The 12730-nt window shown below is 36.2% G+C and overlaps 1 protein-coding gene and 1 pseudogene across 3 annotated transcripts; one reads left to right on the top strand and one right to left on the bottom strand.

The window, feature by feature from the left end:
• The first annotated feature begins 846 nt into the window (after window positions 1-846).
• LOC147285980 (secreted RxLR effector protein 161 pseudogene) lies at window positions 847-1398 on the top strand (annotated as a pseudogene).
• Window positions 1399-4458: 3060 nt separating this feature from the next.
• Window positions 4459-12645, bottom strand: LOC147285979 (ribonucleases P/MRP protein subunit POP1-like). 3 transcript variants are annotated; one of them, XM_086240657.1, is made up of 12 exons: window positions 12565-12645; window positions 11636-11749; window positions 8720-9265; window positions 8532-8628; window positions 8208-8315; window positions 7899-8132; window positions 7374-7492; window positions 6770-7288; window positions 6194-6302; window positions 5528-6114; window positions 4874-5041; window positions 4459-4766 (listed from the first exon to the last, which is right to left on the bottom strand). In XM_086240657.1, the coding sequence occupies exons 3-12, from the start codon at window positions 9160-9162 to the stop codon at window positions 4568-4570; spliced, it is 2583 nt and encodes an 860-aa protein (XP_086096783.1). In that variant the 5' UTR covers window positions 9163-9265; window positions 11636-11749; window positions 12565-12645; the 3' UTR covers window positions 4459-4567. The 3 variants fall into 3 exon arrangements, with proteins under 3 accessions (XP_086096783.1, XP_086096784.1, XP_086096785.1); XM_086240658.1 differs by lacking the exon at window positions 11636-11749 and having other exon boundaries at window positions 12565-12584; XM_086240659.1 differs by lacking the exons at window positions 11636-11749; window positions 12565-12645 and having other exon boundaries at window positions 8532-8642; window positions 8720-8855.
• Between the last annotated feature and the right edge of the window lie 85 nt (window positions 12646-12730).

The raw sequence follows: 12730 nt of genomic DNA, 5'->3' as shown, positions 1-12730 counted from the left end.
TTGGGATTTAGTCGAACCACCTGCAAATATCAAACCTATAGGCTGTAAGTAGGTTTTAAAGACAAAAAGAGGTTCTGATGGTAAAATATAAAGGTATAAGGCTGGACTAGTAGCCAAGGGATTCACACAAAAGGAGGGAATAGATTACATAGAGACTTTTTCACCTGTTTCTACCAAAGATGCATTTCGGATTATAATGGCTTTGGTTGCATATTTAAACATGGAACTTCATCAGATGGATGTCAAGACAACATTTTTAAATGGAGACTTGGGGGAGGAGATATACATGGTTCAACCAAAGGGTTACATCGAGCAAGACACTGAAAACATGGTGTGTAAGCTTAAAATTAAGGTCAATCTATGGCTTAAAGCAAGCTTCAAGGCCATACTTGAAATTTGACTCTGTTGTGATTTCTAATGGTTTTGTAGAGAATCCCTTAGATGAGTTATTTACCTTAAGATCATTGGGAGCCATTTCCTTTTCCTTGTCCTTTATGTAGATGACATCTTGTTGGCCAGCAGTGACTTGAATTTGTTAAATGAAACCAAGTCTTTTCTCTCAAACAGTTTTGACATGAAAGACTTAGGTAAAGCTTCATTTGTTTTGGGAATCGAAATATGTAGAGATAGAAAGCATGGCCTTTTAGGACTTTCACAAAAGAATTACATTAACAGAGTCCTTAAAAGGTTTGACATGCAAAACTGTGCATCTGAAGAGGCTCCTATGAGTAAAAGTGATAACCTTCATCGAGGTCAATGTCCTAGAAATAAAATTGAAAAGACTGAGATGAACTCCAAGCCTTATGCTTCCTTAATTAGTAGTCTCATGTATGCACAAGTGTGCACATGTGCACCAGGCCAGATTTGGCACATTCAGTGTCTATGCTTAGCAGAGACCAACTCAATCTAGGCCAACAACACTGGATTGCAGGGAAGAAAGTTCTGGGATATCTGCAAAGAACTAAAGACTACATGATGGTTTATAGGAGTGGTGGAGAGCTTGAAGTGGTGGGATATGGAGATTCAGATTTTGCAGGTGACAGTGATGACTACAAATCTAATACAGGATGTATTTTCATGATGGCTGGTGGAGCTGTGTCTTGGAAAAGTACCAAGCAAACTCTCACAACTACTTCTACCATGCAAGCTGAGTTTGTGGCACTACATGAGAAAGCTGTGGAAGCTTTATGGCTGCGAAATTTTATCAAAGAGTTCAAAATAGTGGATTCCATTACAAACCCTTTAGTCTTGCATTGTGATAACAGTGCTGCTGTGTTTTTTGCCAAGAATAACAAAAGGTCTTCGAGTTCTAAACATATAGAGCCTAAGTATCTAATGGTGAGAGAACGAGTCAGAAATGGAGAGTTGCAGGTAGTGCATATTTTCACTAAAGCATAGTTGGCATATCCATTCATTAAGGCATTACCAATTAAAGTTTTCCTAGATTTTGTTTCCAAAATGGAATTAGCTGAGAACTTGGAATCTGTTGATCAATGAGAGTAACTTGTTTTCTGTTTTAGTTCTTTTTCATTTCTACTATTTTCTGTTATTTCCTTTTCAGACATTTGGTAATGTTTTCGAATTTGGATATTTATGTATGTATTTTGGTTTTTACCAATTTTTCATTTTAAGGCTATCATTACAATGAATTCTCATACTTGTTAAGTTATAAGTCTTGTCAATAGTTCATTAGACAGGTACTTACAGGTACACAAGTTTTTCTTGTAAAAGAGCTTCATTTCCGAAACACAGTAAGATTTCTTTTGAAATCTTCCAGTGGGCTGAGCATATGGTATATGGTTTCAGTTTCCATATGCATTTTCTTTTTATCTTATGTTTTTGTTGGTGACTTATGTGGTTTTTGATTTGGTTTGGTAATTACAGAGTGCTTATACTCGTATGAGTGTATGATTTTTTTGTAGTTTTGAATTGATGTCCAAAATTGACCAAGTCTTGAAGATAGTTCAGCTCTAGTAAATCTAATGTGATCACTAAGGATTCTTTGGTACAATTTTTGGTGTTCTTGTTGTGTGGATTAGTGTTGTCCAAGTGGGAGAATGTAAGAATTCTATATGGACAACATTAGTACACTTTGATTACTACAACAACTCATCATGACTTAAGGACCAAGAAATTGGGTTTACCTAGAGCAATCCGGATACATCCTTAGACCAGCTGTGTTATCAGTGTTCTATATGGATTGAGGGACCTCTTATGAGCTGGCTTTGCTCACTTAAACATGGAATAAGACTCTAACCTTAAGGGAGCAGACTTGTATCTCGGCAGTAAGTCCATTATGGTTAGGACTAGCCTAGACATCCCTTATAAGTAGAGCTAGTCCCTACTCTCATACATACTGTAGAAATCTGAGCCCCATAAATCAGTGCATCAAAGTTGTAGAGAGAGTAGAAGCCTAGTTCTAGTCTTAGCCATGACTTCTTCAACATCTGGTAAGTCACTACGTGCAGGCAGAGGTGTTCTTTGTGTTCTTCTACATGTGTGACTGTAGTATATATTTGATAGTTGATATATATGATTTACATGGTATGCATGAAATGAGAAATAAACTTTGAAATCCTATTAGCCTCATTAATAAGTGCATGAACTTGACCTTGAAGAGAATTTCTACCCTTGTTTATTATAGGCTTAAAAAAATTCTTAGTGTTCTTTCTAAGAAGGTTACATCTAAGCCTAATGTGGTCAAGCCTACCACAATGATAACACATGGGTATAATCTTTGACTTGGGAGCTACCTTAGAAGGATGAGACACTAAAAATGAAGAAGCTATTGTGGAAGACTTAGGGTGCGTTCGGTAACGTTTTACAAAAGGGTTTTTCATTTTACAAATTCAAAAAATGACAAAAATGTGTTTGGTTGCTATATTGAGAAAACCGTTTTTGAAAAACACAAAATATAATTTTTAGTTTACAGTGTAAATTCAGAAAACAACTAAATGATGTTTTCAGTGAATTTAGAAAACATAGAGAACACATATACAAATATAAAAAATTTACAACTGAAAAAAAAAAAATTAAAAAACATGTGATCTGCACTTCCTCCCCACCTAGCCAGACCCACTTCCGGCGGCAGCCCTACCCCCTGCCGCTGCCCACCTCACTCATCTCTCTTCATCTCTCATCTATTCCTTTATTTCTTTCTCTCTCTATCTACCCATCTCTGAAAATATATACTTTGTAATCCCTCTATAGTTTTCAATTCTCGCTTCAATAAACGGATCAAGACTCCCCGTAACATTTATAGTAGGAAGCTCACGAGTCTTAACAACCCTTACATAGAGAAAATACATTCGTAAAATTAGATCATAGGTGCTTGCAGTATTGTCTCCGTTAATAATACGGCCACCAACAACTCTTCCACCTCCAAGGTAGCCGTGCCAGCCGATGTGGGTTGGGTTTTATAAAACTTCTCTCTTTTTTAATTATATATTTTATGAAATTGGTTAATAATAATTTATAATTAATATTTTTTGTGAATATAATTATTTGGTTGTACTAATTGATTAATATCAAATGTGTTTTCATTATTTTTGTTTTATATAATTGTTTTTCAATTACGCTACTAGATGTCTTCTCATATTTTGAGAATGCAAAATTTAATTTGTCATTTTCATTTTACAATACAGTTTTTAGAAAATTATTCTGTAAAACGTTACCAGACGGGCCCTTAAGTTCTACGGCTTTAACAAAATTAGTTGTAGGAGCACTTGATTTTGACCCTTCACCTACAAAGCCTAAACCTGTTGTATGACCAAAGGTATTTCCAAAACTCAACACCTTATCAATTTTTCAAGCTCCTATTGTTGTTTTATTTAACTTACAAGTATACAAATCATTGTTATTTAGACTGCATAAATACGAGGTCAATCCCACGAGAATTGTGGAAAACTAATACAAGTTGCTATTGTATATGTGTATATTTGGAATATTTCAAAATTAATTGAAATTATTCGATTAAAATTCAAATCAGATTGAAATGTACAAATGCATTCTAATTCCAATACAATATCTTTTAGGATTTTCGGATTTGAGTCAAGGGCCAGATTGAAATTTTTTGGCTTAGAATAGGATTTTCCAATCCAAATTGCACTCCTACCTCCATAAAGTGGTTTCAAAAAAGTTTGCTAAATGTCAATTTGACCGGGAGATTACCAAATCTTTGTAAGCCATTAAGTAGTCACCAGCCGAATACTTTTGTTTTGTTTGGTTGGTGGCCATCGAATGGTTCCTGCATAGGGTATAAAGAGTAATTGAATTTGTTTTTTTAAAAACCATCATTTGTGCTTAAAAACCAATTCATATTGCACATAAATTATAATTGTCTATTCTTATTAAAAATAGTGCAAGGTTAGAAGAGCAAATTGTTGGGTATAAATATAATTTACCTTCCCAAAACTGTTTAATTTAGTAAAAAGTAAAATTTCAAACTACTCTGTTTCCTTCCTGCTATGCTCTTTCTCCATTTCAAAATTGGGTACATTCATGTTAGAACCGGACATGTTCTCCATTGTATATTTATACGTATCAAAGCCAACTGGTCTGCATCAGTTCACAGAAATTCCACATCTTCTCCCTGATGTTCCAGGACAATGGTGGCAAGAGCAAGTCTATATGCTGAAGATCTTAAATTCCTGACAAGGACATAAATTTCCTTCTGCCTTTGCTTCACCGGCATCGAATTCCACTGTTCTTCTCTAAGACAAGCAAGTACAACTGCCTCACAAAAAGCTTTAGCCACTGGCTTCTTGCTGCACATAAGATTGCATGCAACATAGCACATGGCAAATAATGAATATACAGAAAAATGTAAACAAAAGTTGGTAGTTGTGATGTAGCAGGAGGCGAGTAAACTAACCTCCCTCGAACAAAACCAGTGGTGACAAATCCTATTGGCCAACGATGAGATTCTCCACCAACAGTATCCTCCGGTATTTGGAGTTCCCACTTACCAGAAGATTGCTCTTTGAAGTATGATGTCACTGCAGATTGAGGTATTTGAAGTCCTGCATCGAAACTCTCTGACCTGCAAGATGTATATGAAGCTTATCTTCAAAATAATCGGTCTGCTGCATGAATATTACTATAAAATACAGATATATGTGAGGGAGTTTCAAGTAAGGATGTCCTTACTTTAAGAAAATAAGAAAAGTGGCCACAAAATTTAGAATTCACTCCTAAGATTAGAATTGTCAATAACTACACTTAAACTTCCGTAAAATTTCATCATGGGCAATTTCTTTGGTAATGAGGCATAACCTAGTATATAAGTCACAATATTTCTCTTAAACTATACCACCTTTATCATGGTCCAGGCATATCAGAGAAAACACATTTGATTCCAACTTATTAACTGCCAGCACATCAAAACACCTCTTCTAGAAAAGAAAAGACAAGAAGGAAATTTCCGAATAACACTAAGTGATGATATAATCATAAAAAGTTTAGAGGATATATAAATTTGATGGAACAAATCACAAATTCAAAATAAAAAGTCCAAAAAAAGGACTACCTGGTCCACAATGATATGTCAGTCAGTTGAGGTGCACAAACAACTGCTCCCTCCTCAAAAAACCCTTCCTTGTACGCATGGAGATATAACCTAATAAAACATAATTTATGGTCGTATTTAAAGTTAGTAATCACATTTTGGCCCTGCCCAAGCTTGCTTTCATCCCTCATAAACTTAGAAAAGCTTGTCTGCTTATCCGCCAGTTGAGGACATAGATGTAAGTGACTGCCTTGAATTTCATTCAAGAAATTTGTCAGCGAAAAAGAAGTCCGTGCTACAAAACCATCAAATGAATGATCATAACAGCCAACCAATGTAACATCACAATTTCCACAATCAGAGTTAGATGATGAATTGCTTCTGACCCCATGTTCCTGCCTTGATATTTCAGTATCTCCCACTGTAGTGGGTCCTTTGTTTAAAGCAACTCGGATACTATTCCATGGGAGTAGAATGGGAACCCTCAAAGGTCTTATAGCTGGAGAATGAAGTTCCTCTTTAAGACTACTGGCAACAGCTTCAGTTGCCTTGAGGCAAATATATGCATTGCAATCAGGAAAATCGGAAGGAAAATATGGCAACCCCATCTACAAAAAGGAGAAGACTTACTTACAACATTTGATAACCTGATATTAAAGATAAAAGATATGAAGTGCACATGCTTACTTCACATGAAATCCAGTGCTTCTCTCTCAGACCTATTGCATGAGCCCCCTTGGAGACAAGAGAAATCCAAAATGCCTTGACCCAGCTTAAGGGGAGCATAATAGACCATCTGTATGGCAATAAGAGATAGACTTCTAAGGTGACAAATACAAATAAAAAAAAGTCAATAAGAAAAATGATAAAGTCTGATGCACTGGTGCCATTTTAAGGCAAGTTAGAAAAATTGATTGTCACATTCTGTTGTCCTGGAAAATTAAAAAAGAAGTGACCAATTATTGCACAAAGATCCAGTAGTAAACATGTAAGCCACAAATTTCATGTTTCAGATTAGAAAAGATATAGAACTTGTAATATATCTGAATTGTAAACAACCATGTGAGACTCTAGAGCATTTTTTGATGAGAAATATAAATTTATTGAAAATGGAAAAAAGGACAAACATAATTCAGAGGACCAGGTGTCCACCGAAACCCGAATCTAGGAGCTAACATTAATACAAGAATGTAGCATATGCAGTAATTAATTTAATCTATGTAACGCTAAATGGACGAATAAACCAGGAAATAAGGAGTTTACCCAATATGCAAGCCCCTTCCATTATTATTTTTCAAAAGCAGAATAGGACAAGTTCTTGAGCACTGCGACTTGGTTGAAGTATTTAGTGCCCCTGAACTTGAATCATCAAGGCAGAAGAAATTCTTATGCTGGTCATGTTTTTCCTTGCAAATAACAATTTCTTCCACTGGAGGACTTGCACCACCGCTAACATCCCACAAATTCTTCTCTGCAAGCATGCCACTACCTTCAGATTCTGACCACATTGAGGAGAGTGACTCTTTATTCTTTTCTGAAATTCCTCCAAAGACAACATGCTTTTTGCCTTCAGTTCCTAGTACATCACCTAGTATATTAGCAGAACCTGACTCTGGAGCATATGCAATCTTTCTTTTCTCTGTGAATGTGCGAGGGTCCTTGACATTGAGAGACAAGATTGCATGAGAAGGAATGTCCTCCTCATTTTCAAGTACAATCTTAGATTGGGAATCATCATCAGCCTCAGCAACTGAATGTTTCACCAATTTCCAAGAATAATCTCTAATCATGTGCAGTCAGACAACAACATTAGCCATCTTTAACCTCATTACTTGGTAAAATGAATCAAACTCTTCCTGTAACTTACTTGGTAACAGGACGTAATGTCCTTTGAAGGAGTTGAAATGCTTTTAGTCCCATTACTTCGAATTTTGCAAGTTGACCCTCAAGTGAGAAGCAATTAATCAAGATGCCCCTCTCATCCATCTGAGATAATGCATGAAATGAATGATAGTAAATAATATATGGAGAACAGGTAATCTAAGCATCTAACAATGATGAGTTTTCAATTCTGACGACAACTCTATACTAGAGGGAAAGCTTCTGCCAACAAGCACATCACATAAACCACTCTAGTTGCATTTGAAAAGAATGTTGGTTTCTACCAAAAAAGTAGACAAGAGTTCGCATTCATCCTTGATCATAATATAAGCAGAAATTTAGGAATATCATTCACTCACAAATTAAACGCCCAAACCAGGACTATTCCATTCTATTGTAATAGTTACAAATATTCAAAATAAGAGAAAAATAAAAATGAAAAGAAAAACTTAGATAGAGGTGGATTCCATAGAGCTTTGCAAGTACACTCATATGAGATTGAAATGCATACCTCTTTCTGACAAGCTAATTTCAGAGCATCATACCCTTCAGTGAAAGCAGAAGCATGAATCCACACCCAAAGCTGGCGAAAGTCATAAGAGTGCTCTGTACCCTCTAGTCCATTACGTCCATCGCTGTTATATACAGCAGTATCATCACTATCTCTATTCAGTTGGCCAGAAGGCCGCCACATATAGGTCACAGGAGCAATGGGGTTTGAAAAAGGTGCTCCAAAATGATGCAGCTGCAAAATATGGATCATAAAGTTAATACCAGAAGTCATCTATATTCAAAAGAAAAGTGCAATTGGATAACTTACCATAGTACTATCATATATGACACCAGATTTAATAGAACCGGAAATAATATCAGAACGAGCAGATGGAGAAGGCACCATTACCATTCCTAACACTGATAGTAATGAATCCTGGAAGCATATGAAATAAGGTAAGATCACAATTTAGTAACAGAAGACAAAACATATTGCAGCACTTTCATTTTTTAAGAAAAAATAAATGAAAATGGCAAGCACTGTAATAGGACTAAACAGAAGAAAGAAAGAAAGAAAGAAAGGAAGGGAAAAAAAAAAAGAATGAAGAAAGAGGATTAAATTTATAAGATAGGAAGTAAAGCAAATGCCTGCCTCTGGACCCTCCAATTGGATAGCTACATGATAGCTTGCATCATGAACAAGCATTCCATCCTTGAACCACTTCAAGACAGCTCTGGATCCCCTTCCTCTACATTATTGTTTCTTTATTAACAAGATTCATTTATCAATAAATATAACAATAATTCAACAAACGATACAATAAAATAATAATGCATTACCTGCCCTGCAAACCCAGGGGAAGGTAGTAACCCCAAAGCTTCGTCATTGTGAACCTCTTTGCATGCCAAACATGTGTTCTAAGCCTCTTCGTCCCATCCCCTGAGGTACAGAATCCCTTTTTAAGGTTCATTCTAAGCTCAGCTCTCCGACGAATGCGACGAGGAACATTATTCTCATCATTCTCTGGAGGCAAAGCATTGATTTGACCAACTACTCCAAGTTTTCGCTTCTTTCTACATCTATTTTTCGCAGCTTGATTGTTGTACGCAGTGGTTCTTCTTCTCTTGCTTCTTTGAGACCGAAAATCATTGTTCAATCGGTTAGATACAAGAGCATGGAGTGTCTCGAGCTCTGAAGCTCGCGATTCCGCAAATTTTTGGACGTTGATTTTTCGAGGTGGAGCTGATGAAACCTGTAGCCGTTTGAATCCGTCGGTAGCCATTAGACGTAATTACTAAACTCCTCAGATGAAGAAGGATATTATATAATTTCGTAACAAGAAATTATAGTAGTTCTTTCTTCACCCCCACTACTACTCCATTACTCTGAAATGTTAGAGAACAATATGTAAGCTACAAAACTTAGTAACCAACTGTGGTTCCCAATAAATATAAATTTTAAAACAAAGGAAAACATAAGATAAAAAATTCAGAATCTGATGGGAGCAATAAAATCAATTGTTTGCAGCAAATCGTATTTGGGTCTGGCATTTAACAAAACAAATTCAAATCAACTTTCTCAATTAAGTTCAGAAAAATATCACTTCTATTCGAAGGATATTAGTAGTTTCATTACGAGGATGAGCTCATCAGACGAGGCATAGATGAGTTCATCAGGTTATCTTACAAAAACAAAGGGTCAAACTAGAGTGAACAATAAATCCCATAGTAAAAGGAGTTCAGACGAATATATTTCCAAGTTTCCACCAGAAAACTTAAGCACAATAAAAATGGTACAACATACAACTCACATGTCTCTTCAATATGCAAGCATATTTTTGTTTGGATCTTGAATGACATAATAGAAATAGCTATGAAATTTAGAGGCAATATACTCAATGTAGCTGGTTGAGCATGCAAGAAATTGGATGAAAATATAAAAAAACCAATGCATGAAAGACTTTGCCAACTACCAAAGTACTATACATAGCACTTAATTTGGAGAACAGCTAAATCCCACTATTGTTAACTGAGACAAAAGTTGTTATCATTAATTCACCTTTCAGCTTAAACCTTCACCTAGAACTTCATTTGATCAAACGCCACCAAAGCTAACTCATAGGTCACTTTACTGTTTTTCAGTGCTTCATAAATCAATGATAACACCTATGTTTTTGGATCAAGACCATGGAAACAACCAGCAGAAAACATCAAGATTTCTACGAGCAGAAATTGGCAACAAAGACTTCTACTAAGACATAAAATTTGTCAATATGGTGGCTGATGTAGCCAGGGACAAAGCCAGGATTATTTTCTGGGGAGGGCTAAACCTGCAAAACAATGTCTATTTTTGGCATTTCAGTCTTATTTACTACTTTTTATATAAATAGCCTTAAGTATACGTTAATAACTGGCAAAAAATGTAAAAATAAAAACAAAAAAAAGAGCTTTGAAACTATAGGAAAAGAATGAAAACAATTTCATCCCTAACCCAAAACTCAAATGAATGACTCACTAAAAGTTAATTAAAAAGAAATACAAGAAAACTAATAAGGAACAAGGATGGAGCTGTTCCTCACTCTTAAATTGCTTAAAAAACTATGTGCTTTTACTGAACCAAAGGGTGTTGGATTTGGTGGGAGTTTGTAGCTCTAATGAAAACAATTCCATCCCTAACCCTAAAACTGATTAGGGAGGTTATCCCTATTATTATAAGCCTCTGTCTGGACCAGGTTTCAGTTTTTGTGAGGCCCAATAGAAAATTATCAGTTCTCCTCAAAAACTAAAATTAATGATTCACTAACAGTTAATTAAAAGAAATACAAGCAAGCTAATAAAGAAATGAGGATGGAGGAGTTCCTCACCCTTAAACCGCTTAAAAAACTATGTGCTTTTTTCTGAACCAAAGGGTGTTGGATTTGGTGGGAGTTTGTAGCTCTAGTGGTTAAGAGCGTTTAGAGAGAGAGAGAGAGAGAGAGAGAGAGTGTTGTGAAAGTGGCTCGTCGGAAGTTCTGGAAGGTTTGGCCGACCGGTCGGAGCTCTGGCTGACCGGTTGCCCAGCTCCAGAGAGTAATTGGCCTTTCCAGGCAGTTTGGCAGACCGGTCGCCCGAGACCAGTGAGGAAGGGCGTCAAGTTTTTGGGGCAGTTTTTTGGGTTTCCTAGAAGGGTACAGTTTTGGAAGACAAAGAGGACTTGCACAAGACCTTCCTAGTTTTGGAAGGAGTTCCAAGTGTTTTCCTATATGTACAAGGGAATAGAATTAGCTAATTAAGTGTATTACCTAATTCTATTAGGATTAGGAATCCAAATCATAACCTACTTGTATATGGCAGCCTGTGCATTATAAATAGGCTGCTATAAGTCTCATAGATGCATGTGGAGTTTCTTAAGTCTTCATAAGTTCTGAAGAAAGGCAGAAACTCTAGAGAGGTGTTTCAAGAGGGAAAAACACAAGAGGGCTAATTGTGAAAGAGAGAAGAGAGCGGCTGCGAGTTGGGTAGTCTAGGGTATCAATAAGTTCTTGTAAGCTTATTCTATACATAGTGCAGCTGTGATTCTCTAAGGATCACACGGGGACGTAGGCAAAGTTCGCCGAACCTCGAGAACAAATCTTGGTGTTCTTATTGCTTTATTGTTGCTGTTATTGTGTGTGTTTGCTAATTGTCTAATCCTAGAATACATCAAAGAAAAAGGTCACGGGGAAGGGTGTTAATTCACTACAGATATATATATATATATATATATATAAAGCCAACCTTCTGAGGCGCTGAGCTGAGTTTTGGCAGAAGCAAGAACAATGATCGTCCAAGTATGGTAAGTGTACTTCCCGGCAATGAAATTAAGCAGGAAAGAAAATAAAGGAGCTCAGACTGCACAATTAGATGACAATGAATTAAGCGATAACAATGACGCAATGACAATGAAGAGGGTGTAAGATCTAATGTCACCATTTTAAAACAGAAAATAATGAGCTGAAACCCCTCAAGCACGAGGCAACAACCCCAAACCCACAGCAGTCAAGCAACCTCGTTCCTAGAAATTAAAAAACAAATGAACTAAACACATGGAACACAAACACCGGGAGGCCTAAGGCAAACAAATAACTTGTCCAATCGCAATATTACCATATGCACCCATTCATGTATACCAGTACACATAATTGTTAAGCACAGTGCAATTTAGAGCTAATTGTTAAATACAGTTCAATAGCAAAGTTCAATTCAGACTTGAAAAGCTTTTGTTTTGGTCGAAGACTTGAATAGCTTAAGCAAAGAGAAAAACTTTTAAATTTTAACCAAAACATTTAAAACTAATTGTTATTTGGGTCATTCTCCCAGAAAATAAAAAAGATAAAAAAACAAAAGAAAAAATCGAAATCCTTAGTTCAATAGCACAGTTCGTATGTTTCTTATTACCATGAGATAAACTACAAAAGCACAACGTGAACTAAAAAGATAAGATGAACACAGACCCAAGAGCAAACCCAATCACCATGAATGGAATTACAACTAACATTCATTTTCAGATGAACAAAGGAAATTAATACCATAATAAAATGCTTATCAAGGTAGTTTTAGAGAGAGAAAGAAAGACCATTCACTTTCTCTTTGCAAAAAAGAAAAAAAAAAAGAAAGCAAAAACCTAAATTTGTTTAAGTTTAGTAGAAAGGAGAGGAGACTGTCACCTGTTTCACTGACATAAATTTCTGATGAGAGCGAGAAAGAACCGGCCGCTGTGCTGTGGAAGATGAAGAGCAGCTCAGTCGAGACTCGAGAGAGAAGGGGTGTGAGATGGGAATTGTCCCATATACCCCCAAATTCCCCAATCGCTTGTAAAATTGCGTTAGACGT

Source organism: Dryas octopetala, chromosome 4, assembly GCF_963921425.1.
Source record: "Dryas octopetala chromosome 4, drDryOcto1.1, whole genome shotgun sequence".
Taxonomy (NCBI): domain Eukaryota; kingdom Viridiplantae; phylum Streptophyta; class Magnoliopsida; order Rosales; family Rosaceae; genus Dryas; species Dryas octopetala.
This window is presented reverse-complemented; position numbering and strand designations above follow the sequence as displayed.